This window comes from Lichenostomus cassidix, chromosome 14, assembly GCF_008360975.1.
Source record: "Lichenostomus cassidix isolate B80296 chromosome 14, HeHo_3.0, whole genome shotgun sequence".
Classification (NCBI taxonomy): Eukaryota; Metazoa; Chordata; class Aves; order Passeriformes; family Meliphagidae; genus Lichenostomus; species Lichenostomus cassidix.
Window position 1 is genome coordinate 647,623 of NC_139495.1, and position 14,379 is coordinate 662,001.

The 14,379-nt window shown below is 44.0% G+C and overlaps 1 protein-coding gene across 11 annotated transcripts in view; it reads right to left on the reverse strand.

Annotated features, from left to right (window-relative positions):
• The window catches only part of TNRC6A (trinucleotide repeat containing adaptor 6A), a 41,901-nt gene extending 27,844 nt beyond the window's left edge, over nucleotides 1-14,057 (reverse strand). For 9 of the 11 annotated variants that reach the window (XM_085074238.1, XM_085074237.1, XM_085074233.1 and 6 more), the window contains exons 1-5: nucleotides 13,897-14,057; nucleotides 13,195-13,242; nucleotides 10,964-10,999; nucleotides 5,127-5,217; nucleotides 3,208-3,229 (exon numbers count right to left, since the gene is read on the reverse strand). In XM_085074238.1, the coding sequence (XP_084930364.1) occupies nucleotides 3,208-3,229; nucleotides 5,127-5,217; nucleotides 10,964-10,999; nucleotides 13,195-13,242; nucleotides 13,897-13,901 (202 nt within the window). In that variant the 5' untranslated portion in view covers nucleotides 13,902-14,057. Of the gene's footprint in view, nucleotides 1-3,207; nucleotides 3,230-5,126; nucleotides 5,218-10,963; nucleotides 11,000-13,194; nucleotides 13,287-13,896 lie in introns of those variants that run through there. The other 2 variants (XM_085074231.1, XM_085074235.1) reach the window with 2 other exon arrangements.
• Between the last annotated feature and the right edge of the window lie 322 nt (nucleotides 14,058-14,379).

Consider the following 14,379-nt stretch of genomic DNA (forward strand, 5'->3'; position numbering starts at 1 on the left):
GTTCTGCAAAGAAAGTGGCACTTTTGGGGCTGCAGTGACAGCCGGGTGCGCTGAGCTCGTGCTGCTCCCCCAAGCCCCCCCAGCTCTGGGCATTTCTCATCAATTATTTCATGTCGATACATTCAATTGTGTTAAAAGGGCATTTCAGCTCCCACTGAGCTCCCACCCTGGAGCACCAGGCACAGCCAAACTCAAACTTCCTCCTCAAACAGCCTTTTCTTCAGCGCTGGGCTTACCAGCACTACCTGGGGCCACGGTGCTGCCTGCAGAGCTCTGGCTTAGAGGAAATTCAGCATAAATGGATTGACTTGTCTGTCTCTAACAGCATTGATATTAAACATAGCCAAAAGGACACATTTTGCCAAGCTAGAAGGAATACAGCTGACAATTCTACAGTACTTTCAATAAACAGGGACTCAAATTATCCTTGTTTTTTCCTAGAATACCTGGTACAAGAGCACTGGGAAGGCACATGACGTGTTTTGCCAGCTGCTGCACAAACATAAACTATCCACTTAGCAACTAACTAATACCTCTCACCCTTCCAGACCTCTTCTTCCCTCCTTTAATAAAACCAGCTGGATCAAACCAGGCAGGTCAGAATCCCTGAAATCCGAAGGAATGCCACACATGCATTTTTAACTGCAATAATACAGTATTAAAATGCTGCTGGTACCAGAAACATTGTTATTAGCATCTTTTTCATTACTTTCTTTCCCAGTCCTGAACAGGAAAACCCCCAGCTCCATGAACTTCGTTGGAAAGTTCCTGTCATTTTACATGAACAATGGGAGTTGCTTCAGCTTGTACAACAGCAATTTCTTCCTTAGCTAAAACAACAGTTTGGAGCCATCCAAATTACACTTAAAACCAAGAAATACCTTCCCTTTCCACTCCCAGCACTTAACCAGCTCCTTTGCTGAAAGAGGCACATAATTCTGAATTATTTAGAGATCCTATACTCTTGTATTTTATCTTCAGCTCATGGACAGAATAAATTATTTAAGACATTAACGTGATGGAAACTTGGAAACTAATGAAACATTAATTTGCATCCTGAATACAAGGAGGCAAAACTGGCGAAACAAGGCATGAGCCATGTGCAACACAAGCTTTGGATTTTGTTCCTATAGAAACTGTAGCAAAAAGTTGTGTATCTGCATCTCACGATGTCTTTTCTTCCACAGCACTGCCAGTTTACATTTTTTGACAACTCTAAATTCCTGCTGAACTTTCTGAAATACCCTTTAAATAATAACATAATTAAGTTTGAACTTAACACTTCCATCAGTGAATGTTAAGCCTCAAAGCAGAAAAAAAACCCATAATAAAACATCATAAATAAAAAATACATTTCAAGTTGCTCTGTCCTTCAGAAGGACATCTTCATTCCATGTGAAGATTCACACCAGGTAGCCTTCTGACCAGAATTCCTGCCCTCCTGGTTCATGCTATTTTTAGCCATTTACTTGTGCAGCCTTGGCCCTGATGTGACACCAGAGCAGCCTGAGCACATGGGTCAAATGGGCACTCCAAGTGCTGATTATTATACAGCAAAGTATTCTATAATTTTCCTTCTTCAGTGTCTTTTCAGGCATATTTTATCACTTCAGAATAAACTCAGACATTTTCATAATTCTTTAAATCTGGTCTATTATTAAGCCTTATGGCAGAAGTGTACAGAAGAAAAGCAATCCTTAGCCTGTATTCAAACACACTTCCATGCACTGCTTGAAAAAGGGCATGTTAAAAAACAAATGAAGAATATTTATGAATTGTAACAGTTTTCCAGCAATTTTATTAGTTACTCTGTCCTGTGCCCAAAGACAAAGTTGGAACTCCCAATGGATTTCAGTGGCCACAGCTGGGCTGCAGGGTCAGGACCCCTGGTGAGGCTGATGCAGCCCAGAGGATGGTGGAACACACAGAACAGCAGCTCCCATCACTGCCAGTGGCTCCAGGAACACTGGAACCCTCCTGCAGCTCACCTGAGGCTCTGGCAGCTCCCTCTGCCTCCAGTGATCCCTTCTCCAGAACCAAACCATCAGCCTCCCCAGACAGGCAGGAAAACCTCCCACTCACAGCAGCATCCTCCCCAGAGCATCCTCACACACCACGAATCCACTGGTCCTACTCAGCCCAGGTATTTTTCCCATTTAAACACACCCACCAGAGTACACATTGCACTTAAATAAGCCACATGCACCTGTGTCTCCTGAGAGCTGGGATTGGTGCTGCAGAGCATCAGTGCAGTGCCCATGAGGACAACCTGCCTGCTCCTCTCCCACCACTTCTGAGCTGGGATGTTTCCTCAGTCACCCACCTTGGGCACTTTTCCTTCCCTGCCTCTTCCCCACCTTCCTCTGCCATTTCCCCACCTTCAAGCCCAATCAGCCCTTCAAATACTTTCTGGTTTTTCCAGTAGGACTTACTTCTCTGCTAAGCAGGGCTCTGAAGCTTCTGGAGCTTCCAGCACTGCTCCAGTAAGTGCTAAATTAAACCAATGTTCCCAGAAAATAGGGTTTCACCAAGCACTCCACATGACTGCTTCAGGAATTACTATCCACTTCCCAACTAACAGCTGAGGAGCTACAATTCAAGAGAAAGTGAAAAGAATCTGTTCCCCCTTTTTTTAGGAGCTGGCTGGGATGGAGATCCATACAAACCCCACAAACACTCAGAAAACTGCAGTGCTCCCACCTGCCATGAACATTGAAATTACAGCTTCTGGGTATTGGCAACCTGATCATTTTGCAGGATGAGCCCTCCACATGCAGGAGTTAAAAGTGGACATAATAATTATTTGTCTATCATGTGTTCCCAATCCCAGCTGCACTTAGAATATTTGTAAATTAAGTTTCAAGCAGATCCATCCTATACACAGTTATTCTGAAGTGTTGGTGCACTTTTCAAACAAAGCAAAAAAGGTGAAGGAAAACAGCAAGCAAGGAAAGGAACTTCAGGTATTACTGGTGCTCTGTAAGTAAATAAGAACAGAAAACAGGAAGATCAGCAACTCTAATCCCTGGATAAACCCTTTGCTGTTACTCTTCTAGACTTTTGTGATCCCTTTGAAAAAGTGCAACTGAAGTCTCAAGGGTCCCATCTGTCACTTTTGAGAGGAGATTTCAGGTGACACATTTGATTCAACATATTAAAAACTGCAGAAGTAATACACAGAGTAGAACTAACTGTAAAGTAACTTACCTTTGATTTTTTGTTCAATGGCCTAGAACAAGAAAAAGAAGTGTCAGTGATTTGTGCAGATAAGAGAGAAACCACATGTACACGTGCCACTTCATAAAGCAACATTAGCTTTTGACTTTCGTCTTTTTAAATGGTTTCAAGTTATTTAATTATCTACTTCAGAAGCGTCTCTCTAACCAACCCAGGCCTATTATTCCTTATGCTCAAAAAGCTGTTTAAATGTTATAGAAGACAAAATTAATTTGAAAGATAACTACATGAAACAGACCAAATTAAACTTGCAAATTAAGATGTTTTAAGTGAGTTAAAAACTGCCTGGAAGCAAAGAGCTGCCACCACTTTTACTGCAGAATGGGGCAGGGATGGGGGAGTGATCTGGAAATGGAAAAGAATAAGAGAGCAAATGCCAAAACTTCAAGTCTTTCATTTCCAAGATTCAGCGGGTTACACCTGTGATATGGCCAAGATGAGAGGTCTATTTGAATAAAAGTTTATCACAGGATAAAATGGAAAAGAAACATTTCTAGTATGAAGTGCACCTCAGTGGTGTGGTTTTAATCAAACACCGCAGTGAGCTGTGCTCAGGAAGGTTTCAAACCAAGACAGCATCCCAAAAGCACCAGTTCCTCCTATGTGCTCCAGTGCTGCTCTCCCTCTTCCCCAGCTTCCCAAAGGCAGGCACTGCACACCACCACACCTCCTCATTATGCTTTTTGTTCAACAAATATGGTTAAAATATCTGCTTTGAAGCCTTGGGTGGTTCTGTGCCTTTAGAATCCCAGGGTTGTGTATCCCAGCACCTGGCTGAGCCAAGTGTCCTGTGTTTATACTGGTCCCAGTTATTGAAACACTCAGCACACAAACCCCAAGCACTGGTTTGTCCTTCCACACTGTGGCTACATGGTGTCTCTTTGGCTCTGCCATGCCTGTGTGTGTTCAGAGCTTCCTCTGGAGAGGTTGTACTCTCCCTCCTCCCCAGCTGTAGCCCAGCTCATTAGCCTGGCACTTGGCCCATGGATGGGAAAATGAGAACTCAGAACTTCTCAAAACTTTTTTTGCTATTTCTGATGACCTCCAGCACCCAGAGATGTGTGGAGAGCAAGGGGCACAGCCAGGACTCCTGGCTGCTTTCTGTGCTAAGGTGCCAGAACCCGAGAGAGCACAAGGAATGTGTTTCAGCTGGGCACTTCCAGATTCCATCAGGGCCTGGGGCTCAGCTCAAGGCTTGGGAGGGGCTGCTGGCAAGCCTGTAAAACAAACCAGTATGTTCCTGGAGCCACATGCAGCATCAGGCAATGGAATCACAGGCAAACTGCTGAGCAGGTTCACTCTGCTCCTACCGAAATGGACACATTCAAAACCTGCATTTACAAGCTCCTCGCAAGCTCAGGGTCAATATTTGGAATCAATGGCCATGATGAGGATCTTGTCAGTAAAGAGGGATTCTGAAGTATTTACAAGCATTTCTGTGATGTTTCCGTCCCTAAACATCTTTGCTGTCAATATTTTCTTTTTCATGAAAATTTGTATTCCCTACAACAAATTCTGTTATGGCATGTTTTCATACTGAAGAATAAGAAGATATATTAAAATAAGGAGATATATTAAAATAGGGATGCTGCTGAAAGCCACTGCCTTAAAATGGTACTTTTCTTCTACTAGTAAATGCACTAACACAGAGAGGTTTCAAACCTGAAACTGCCTCAACTCCAATCACGAAAAAGAATGGTAATCTCAGAAGTTAGTCTTGTAAGAAATTACACAGAGCCAATTACAATGTTCAATATGTCAGTTACATCTAAATAACTGACAGTACATTTAAATTTAAAACATTAAATTATTAAGAAAACACTAGTTTCTACTAGTGATGAAACAAGTCACCCCTTAGCAGAGGGGTTTATTCTCAGTGCTCCACATACCTTTTTTTGAGCAGCTTCCTTCTTCTTTTTGTCTTCTTTTCTCTTTTTCCTTTCTTCCATCAACTGTTCTTCCTCTTCTTGCACTAAATCCCTGAACCACACAGTTTGTAATTAACTCTCCCAAAATACAATCTGTACACACTTAGATTCATTTTAGAACAATTATTTCACAGTGACACAGAAGGAACTGGGGAATTTTGCTTCTAATTGGATCCTATTTCTACAGGGATCGTCCCTGTCAGTGCAGGCCACAAGTGACAGGACTTCAAGTGCAGATGTTGTGTCAAGCTACATGTAAGGAGTTCTTTCTTCCAAAGCTTACAATGAAGACTTAGACTTGAGTTTGGTTCAAAAGCCAGCAAATTCAGATGTTATTGAACCTCTCCCTGCACTGGTGTGGCTGAGCTCTGGCACATCCCAGCCTGGAGCACTCCTGCACACAGCCTAAGTGTGCAACCTGTGCAACTGCAGCAGCTCCTTCATCCCAAACCACCTCTGCCAGGAAACACCCAGTGTGGGCACAGGCAGACCACAGCTGGCACCAGCAGGGCCATTTTAGAGCTCTCTAACCGAGAAACAAAACCGTAACTTGTCAGAAGTGAAACCAAAACCTAGGACATTAATTAAAGTCACTTGATACACAGCATTTCATGCTCAAACTGGAGGCTGAGCAGGAACACCACTGTCCAGCTTAAGCTGTTTAAAAACAGACTTTAGAAATTTTTTGGAGAAAAAGAACTAACAGTGTCAATATGGGGCAGTCACTCAGTAGTCTCCTTCTGCCTGGGCTCCTTTATAACCCCAAACTACCCATAAACTTCCAGTTTCAAATAAGATAGTCTGGTATCTGTCAGAAGCAATACAAATTGAAAGTATTAAAGCACAAGACAGTCCACAGGTTTCAATATTTTTTAGATATATAAATAACCAGTTAATACTGCTCTTAACTCAGCTCAAGTCCCTTTCAAAGCAAGTGCAGGCATTAGCTTTGGTTTTGAGTTTTCTTGAGTTATTTCTGAGCCCACTCTGTGCACTGCCAGAGGAATCACAACCCATCAAACACAGTGTGGCATTTTATTTTGCATTTTATCAGAGCTTCATCAGCTGGCTGCAAGATTCACCCAGGACTGTCTCACCGCAAAAGCAATCTTGCATTTACAATTACATCTCAAAAGTGATTTCATGGACAACTAAGAGATCAGACATCTAACTCCAGAAACAATTCCAGCTGGCCAGTTTCATCCAGAGCAATCCCTTGCTCCTGTGCAAATCCGAGGTAATGATTAACCTGCACTGACATCCACACACTACAAAGGTGACACTTCAGGCAGCCTTGCCCCTCGCTGTCACACCCTGAGCATTTGTAACCACAGGAATATTCGTGATCCTGAACCTCACTTCAGGCTAATTTGGGACAGTCCAAATTTTAACAGGCAATTTGAGCTGGAGAGCAACATGAGGTCTGGAAACAGCTTCTACAGATCCCAGCTCCTTTACACAATATCACAGCTCCTTCCATACAAAGCAGAGCCACTGGTTTCTCCTCTGGAATTCAGCACTGGGTTGGGCATCCCTTCTGCCTGCTGGGGCTACAGCTGAGTTACAGGATCTATAATAACTGAGCAAAGTTCTAGGAGTTAAGACAGCCACCAGCACTTGTTTTGTATAACAAATTTCAGTCTGTCACATGCCAAAACTGCATTAGCTGAAAAATCATTCTGCTTTTAGAAGAAAGCTGTAGCATGTTCAGGAGCAAGCAGAATGCAAAATAGTATTTTCAGAGGAAAAAAAAAATAAACCTCATCAATCCTGCTACAGTTAAATCAACACAATTACACTTCATTTTGGGAATACAGATGCTAACAACTAACATACTGATATCTCTGGAATATTCTACCACAGCATCACTGGTTTTTTTTTCTCCCACACAGTAACAACAGAACTGCTAAATTATGACACTCCATTCATTCAAATTTTATCTTTTTACAACAAACAGATTTTAGATTACAAAGCTATCTTAGGACACATAACCCCCCTATGATTAGGATCAGGACTCAAGGCAATCCCTAGATAAAAATCATCCACCTATAACTCATTACAAGTTTTTCAGAGTATTAATTATCACTATAACATTAAATCTCAGTGACTAGAGAGCAAAAGTAACCCAACTGGTGCAATTAAGCAGCAACAGCAAAGCTCTTCCCATCCCTGTTTTTCCCTGAAAATTTAACCCTTCAAGGAAGACAGGCCTATTCACCATCCTTATACAGAAACTTAAACTTGAAACAAAAATTCACAGTTGCCTATTAAGGCATTAGAATCTCAAGCAGAAGCCCTGAATTTCCACTTCTGACAGCTGGAAGCATGAGTCTCCTTTACTCTTCCCAACACACAAATCCATGGCCCTCTCACCAGACAGCAAATGACAGGATTGATGCCTCTGATTCCAATAACAAACAAACTCCATTTCTAGTGCTGCTCCTTGAGGAGCAGAAGTGGAACTTGGCATTTCCCATCTGTCACCTCGGACCAACAGCTCCCTGCTCCTGAGGACAAACAAGCAGCACTCCATGGAACAGGAACCACTGCAGCAATCCAGTCTCGTGGCAATATCACAACCAGAAAATTAACAAGTTCCTTTCTGGGCTTTTCCCTACAGCTGAGAGACTTAATCCATCGACCTTGTGTGGCCAAAGTGTCAGCAGCAGCATGCCTGATCCGTCAGCTGGCCAAGGAAAAGCAAGGACCGAGCATTCCGACTGATAACATGAATATATAAACATGATTTCTCCTATCAGACATCCAACTTGCACCAAAACACATGCACAGGCAGTGTCCTTCTCCTCCTCTGTAACGGGATTAGCTTGCTCAAGGTTAAATGGCCTTAGCAGAAACGCAAACTATATTTTTCAATTTAGATCAAGTGGAAATAAAACACCCCAGCCATAGGAAATCCACATCGGAGACAGAACAAAGGCCTCTGGTTTCAACAGCTTAACTTGAAAGGTGCTTTATTTTCAAGTGAGACAAAATGAAAATGGATCTTGATCTCAGCAGAGACTGTGCATTTGATGGCTCTGAAGATAGGCAAGGAGAAGCTGCTCTTATCTGCATAAATTTAAGCAGACCAAGGGTCAGATAAATATTTACTGTTATTTATTTAACAGTAATTTTTTGTTCCAATTGTTGACCCCAGCACAATTCTTCTTTGTATAAGGGGGGAAAAGCTCAACAAACTACTAAAATGCTTTCCTCAAATAAGCTATTAAAAAAAACCCAAAACCAACTTTTTAGTCTTGTAAGACAGGTATCGAGACAGTGCAAGGCATTTTATTTTTGTATGGCCTGATTTGTTATTTGGCTTCTGAACTGGAAAAAGCTGTCATGCTCTAACTGCAAACATTTCAGGGAATATTTGTATCAAAACATGTTTCACTTACTACTTTAATTCTTGGAAAAGAGAGTTCTAATTATCTTTAATTTCTAAAGCTCCAGCTTGGAAAAATATTTTGAAAAATACCTGGGCTGGAATGGACACATTTAACTTTTATTCTTATGTTGCAGAAGAGCAAAATCAAGTTCACCCATATTTCCCCTGGCAGACAGGCTGAGCACGCAGTAATTAATGTTTGTGCACCTTTGCTATCTTTGCTGTTACAATATATCCAAGGGCAACACGTTTTGACACAATAAAACCACAATTCCATCACCTCACTGAGGAAATTATGTTTCCAAGTGTGAGTGCCCACCCCTGGAAGGATTAACAGAGGCATGCATGTGGCACTGGGGGACATGGCAAGCTGGGGGCAGTGCTGGGGGATGGCTGGCTCGAGGACCCTGGAGCAGTGTACCAACCCAGAGGTGACACACCAAGAGAGGGGACAGCCCAGGACAGCCACACTCACTGCACTGCCAACCCAGGGCCAGAGCCATATACTGCTGGAGCAAACATACAAGTAAGAATTAGAAGTGACTATACACAGAAGCTTTTGAAACCAATCCAAAATTTCCAGTCATGGATGTATTAAAAAAAAAAATTCGGGAAAATTAATAAGTAAATAAATAAATTCTTTCCACCATTTGCTCTTCTAGTTATAAATTAACTTGCAGTGCTACAGGTGGAACACTGCCAGGTAGCTACAGGCAATATCAGGAATTGAAAGATCTTTAACAATATTGCAACCACAGCACCACATGTTCAACCTGCAGCTGATCTACACAGACTTTCAAATGCTGCTGTGACTGATAAGTCTTCTATACTCTGACCTACAAGTTCCCTCATCTTTCAATCTTTTGAAATGACATAATTACATACAACTGCCAATAAAAGTGATTTCTCAGTAAAAACCAACAGCTAGCTTTCCTACTCAGCAGCATTCTATAACAATCAATTATAAAATGTGTATTTTGATTAAAATGGGATCCTACAATTCTTTGATCAATGTCATCCACAAAACAGCACACTACCCCAAAACAGCCCTTGGAGTTAATGGAATAGGTGCCAGTACTTTGAAGTTAACAAAAAAATCACAACAAACCCCACCAGTGCCTTGGATGGAAACTCTCTGGCACCTGAACCCACCCAGTTTGTTCCTCAGAACACAGAGAGCCTCAGGCAGTGAGAACAAAACAAACCCACTCATTTACAGTCATGTGTGTCTGCCTGTGTGTGTGTTCTTTCCACCTATTAACAGAGAGGAGAGGTGCTGCCAAGCTAAAAACTGGGGAAAAAATTTAAATTAATAATTAATTAGTAAATGTATATCAGCCCCTTTCTTTTTTGCTTGCAAATACCTCAGTCTTTAAATTATCACCCTAAAGGTGAAGTGATAGAATTCTATCTACCACTCCCAATTACGTGGAATCCACTCAGCTTTCCTATTTTCTAATACAGAAGCTGGCTCATCAGAATGATGCTCCCAAACACAAGGACTACAAATGCACCCTAATTCTGGAATATTTGTGTTAGTTTTGCTCTCAAGTTTCATCCAAGATGTTTGCTGCTACATAAGCAGACAAAAGACAGATCTTTTTCCCAAGAAGTTTATCATCCAACTACACAAGACTCCAGCAGCAGCCATAAACAATCCCTATCTTCCTGTAACAAATGAGGAACCGAAGAAGGCAGATTAAACTGCTCCTCCATAATCAACTGCTCAAGTCCAGCATCAACTCTGCCCCCATTCCAGGCTGCTGCAGTGTTACTGCTGCAGAGGCAGCACTGCTCTGCACAGGGGCTGCTGCGAGACTGAAACAGCAGCAGTACCTGATGGGGACCACCTGGCAATCATGCACAACCTCAAAAAGTGTCTGTGCAGGAGAAAGGGATGTGTTATTTTCCCCAAGTATCTGTAAAGGTCTTGAAGTGCATGAGTAGAATGTTTTCTCTGCAGTAAACTTCCCATTTCACAGCAGACATCGTTCCATAAGAAGTTTATCAGGACAAAGACCCACCCCCAGAAACCCAACAGAAAATCAAGTGCTTACACATCAACAGAAACAACTACATTTCTCTCTGGTTTTCTATGTCTCTATCACTGAGCCAGCTCTATGTTTTCCCTGCAGCAAATAAGAAAAATATCACACAAATATGGTGGTTATTATAACATGACAGTGTAAAAATCAATTGTACAGTAGTAAAATTGCAGAATACATGGATGAAATCTAGAGATGAGAAGTTTGCTCTCCCAAAACATGGCCAGTCTGCAACCAAAGTGGGCAGAATCACAGGTGAATGGAAGCAATGGAGACTCTTCCCTATGGTTTGCATGCTTGTGAAGCAACAGCCAAACCCCCGGGTCTGGGAAAATAATTGTAAATGTATTTCAGATATTTACCTTCTCTCAGTTCCACATAAATGAGGCAGGAAAGCCCTGTTTACCAAACAGAATTGAAAAGTTATTCCTTAAATCAGAAGAACTAAATAGTGATTTTAAGCAGTCCTGATTTTAACCAAATTTAACTCTTCCATTTCCCCAGTTAACACCAGACAGCTCTTGTTGTGGCTGAACAGGTGGCATTTAACTTGTAACATGATGCCACAAAGTGTGCAATGGATTCATTTGAATCACTGTTGCAAATCATGCACTAAGCTTATTTTTGAGACTTTATTTTTTCATACATGCACTAGGCATGCATGAATTTTAGAGAGAACACAGACCAAATGAGGATTCTTTTCCAAAAGGCCAGACAAGCCAAGTGCTAATCCTGAGTGTAAAACAGGAATCACTCCAACTGGATAAGCAAGCTGTACTAAAAACTGTAATATTTATCCTACCATAAACCCACAGACTAGGCCAATATTCCTAGTAAGATTAAAAAGTATATTTGCTACCTATTAATTTATAAGCATAAACTCCAGAAGTGACTTCAGAACACACACAAAGCAAACCCAACGTCCTGTGGAGTTCACACTCTATATCCACACAGTGAAATCTAAGATTAACATAAACTCTAGTACAGGTCTATGTACCTTCCCAGGAAAGGATATTTGCTCTTTTATAGTTCAGCTAGGTCACTGCAAATTTAATAAGACTGTAAATAATGACACTAGAGAAGAATGAGTGCTATCTGCTGAGTTCTACCCCAGTAAAACAATTAATCAGGTCTATCCAGCGCAGGCATGCCATGGTTTATCAGCTATGTGCTCACACAAGAGCTCCCTGGCTAAACATAAACCAGCTGGGGCATTAATGTGAACTTCAAACCAGTTCTGAATCTTTTAAATGAATAAAACATACGGCTCTGTGTCACAGAGACATGGGGATCCATTCCATAGCAGAATTTACTCTCCAAGCACTGAATTTTGGAAGTTCTGTAGTTTTCTTTCACTTCTTGTCACTCTCGGCACCACCTACCACCATGATAAGATCTCTGCTAAGGTCATGAAAATGTGAAGATCTCCTGACTTACTAAGACTGGCACCAAGTACTGCTCTGAACTTAACACTCTGTCACTCTAAATAACACAGTTCTGAAATCACTTCTGGCATTGTGAACACAGCGAGTCCCAGAATGCTGATGGGTTAACAGCAATGTGCCAAAGGTACCTTAAAGGTTCCATGTATCCCATTTATTCCCCAACAACAATATGGGAAAAATCACTCATGCTTAAGTGTATTACAAAAAAAAAAAAAAAAAAAAAAAAACCAAACCAGGAAGACACACACTGAGAGCAGGGGAAAACAAATCAGTTTTCACAGTGCAATCATAGCTTAGCCTGGAAGTTGGAAAGGCACAGGAAAGAAGGAAAAAAGCAGCGTATCAAACCCAAGATTCTATCAGCTATACTCAGGGTTTGTGCACATTACAAATGGCCTCAGTGGAAATCCCTTTAAGAGATCACTAGCAAAAGGCCCTTAAAAGTCTAACTGAAAAAGAACCTAAAAAGGAAGTAGGATAGAAGTTGAAAATAAAGAACGTAAGCAACAGAGCAGATACTTGCAAGAAAATCATCTGAGTAAAAACAAACGATGCAGAAGAAACAACTACTTAAATACAAAAGTGATACATGTTACTGGCATTGAATTCTTAGTTCAACATGACTCTGAACTCCCGAGTTAAGGAACAGCCCATTCTGTGAAGCTCTCCTTCTACAAACTACACATAAACAGGAAATTCACCAACTAACTCTTCATGGCAAAAGAGGCAAAGAGCCACACTTATTTGAGTTCTTGTCACAACTGTCTTGCCTCTCAACAATATTTGCCTGAAGTGTATAAAAAAACCCCAAACCCTTCATTCATTTTTCAGTTATTGTTAGGTACTACGGCTTAGTGCAGAAAAGTTATTTTTCTCTTCAAAAATCTCCCCTATTAAAGAAACTCTATTATACATCTGAAGCTGTTACACAAAAAAAAAAGGCGCAGCTAAAAAGGTGTTTAGTCTACAGAATTAATTGAACTTGCAGACATTTCTCCATGCAATAGAGGACGTTTTCAAATTCAGAGGCTTTTTTTATCCTTACAATTAACAAGAGATTAAAGCTCCCGATAAAGCCCACAACTATTCCTAGCCCTAGGCCACCTTTCCATCTAAACTGTGGGAGGGAATTTAAATGAGTCTCTTACCTGCTTAGTTTTCTTTCGACTTCTTTGGTAGCTTTAGCTTCCAATTCTCTGGAACAGAAAGTGGTGTTGGTTTCCATGTCAACAGCAATGCAGCACGAAAATAAACGCGGTGCGGGTCAGGATGCTCAGGAGCTCCAGGTGGGTTGGTCAGGAGGGAAGGGGGAGCGCGGATCGCCGGGGATGCGGCGGTGTGTGCCTGGCGAGGGCAGAACCTGCCCTGCCGCCCTGTGCCCCAGCAGCATCCCTGTGCCTGTCCTGCACCCCGACACCGTGTGCCCTGTCGGCATCCCAACACCATCCCTGCGCGCTACCCGCGCCCCACACCCATCCCCGCTGCCCTCCCCGCACTTCACGGCTTCAAGGACTTTAAGGAAAACAATTCTGCTGCATCACTTCAGCCCGCCAAAGCGGGTCGAGCGCAGCGCCAGGAGCTCCGTGCCGCACCGACCTGAGCGCTGCCGCCCCGCAGGATGGAACTCCGGGCTGGGGAGGGCACGGCTCGGCCCGGCGCGGGGAGCGGGACGCATCGCTCCGGCCGGGCAACGCGACCCCTGCGGGCGGCCCCTCGCCGGTCCATCCCCCGCGGGCAGCCCGATCCCATCGCTGCGGCTCCGCGGGGCTGCCCCGCCGCCCGGCCCTTCCCTTCCTTCCCTTCCCCCGCCCGGCCCGGCCCGGCCCGGCGCCGCCCGCCCTCCCCGCTACCTCATGTATGTAAAGTGCTCGGAGTCCGTCCCGGAGGCTGCGGCGCGGGCCCGGCGCGGCCGGCGGCTCTAGGCGGGCTGAGCCCGGCGCTGCGGAGCGGGAGGGCCCGGCAGCTGCAGCCGCAGCTCCGCCGCCATTTCCTGCCGCCGCCGCCCGCCCGCCCCGCGCGCAGGAAGCGAACCCGCCCTGGCCGCGCTTCCGGGGCGCCCGGCGGGAGGGAGCGGGGAGAGCCCGGCAGGGATGGGGGAGCGGGGAGAGCCCGGCAGGGATGGGGGAGCGGGGAGAGCCCGGCAGGGATGGGGGAGCGGGCTGAGCCCGGCAGGGATGGGGGAGCGGGCTGAGCCCGGCAGGGATGGGGGAGCGGGCTGAGCCCGGCAGGGATGGAGGGAGCGGGCTGAGCCCGGCAGGGATGGAGGGAGCGGGCTGAGCCCGGCCCGGCCTGCTCCACTCCTGCCCGCCTGCTCCGCTCTGCTCCCACCCGCC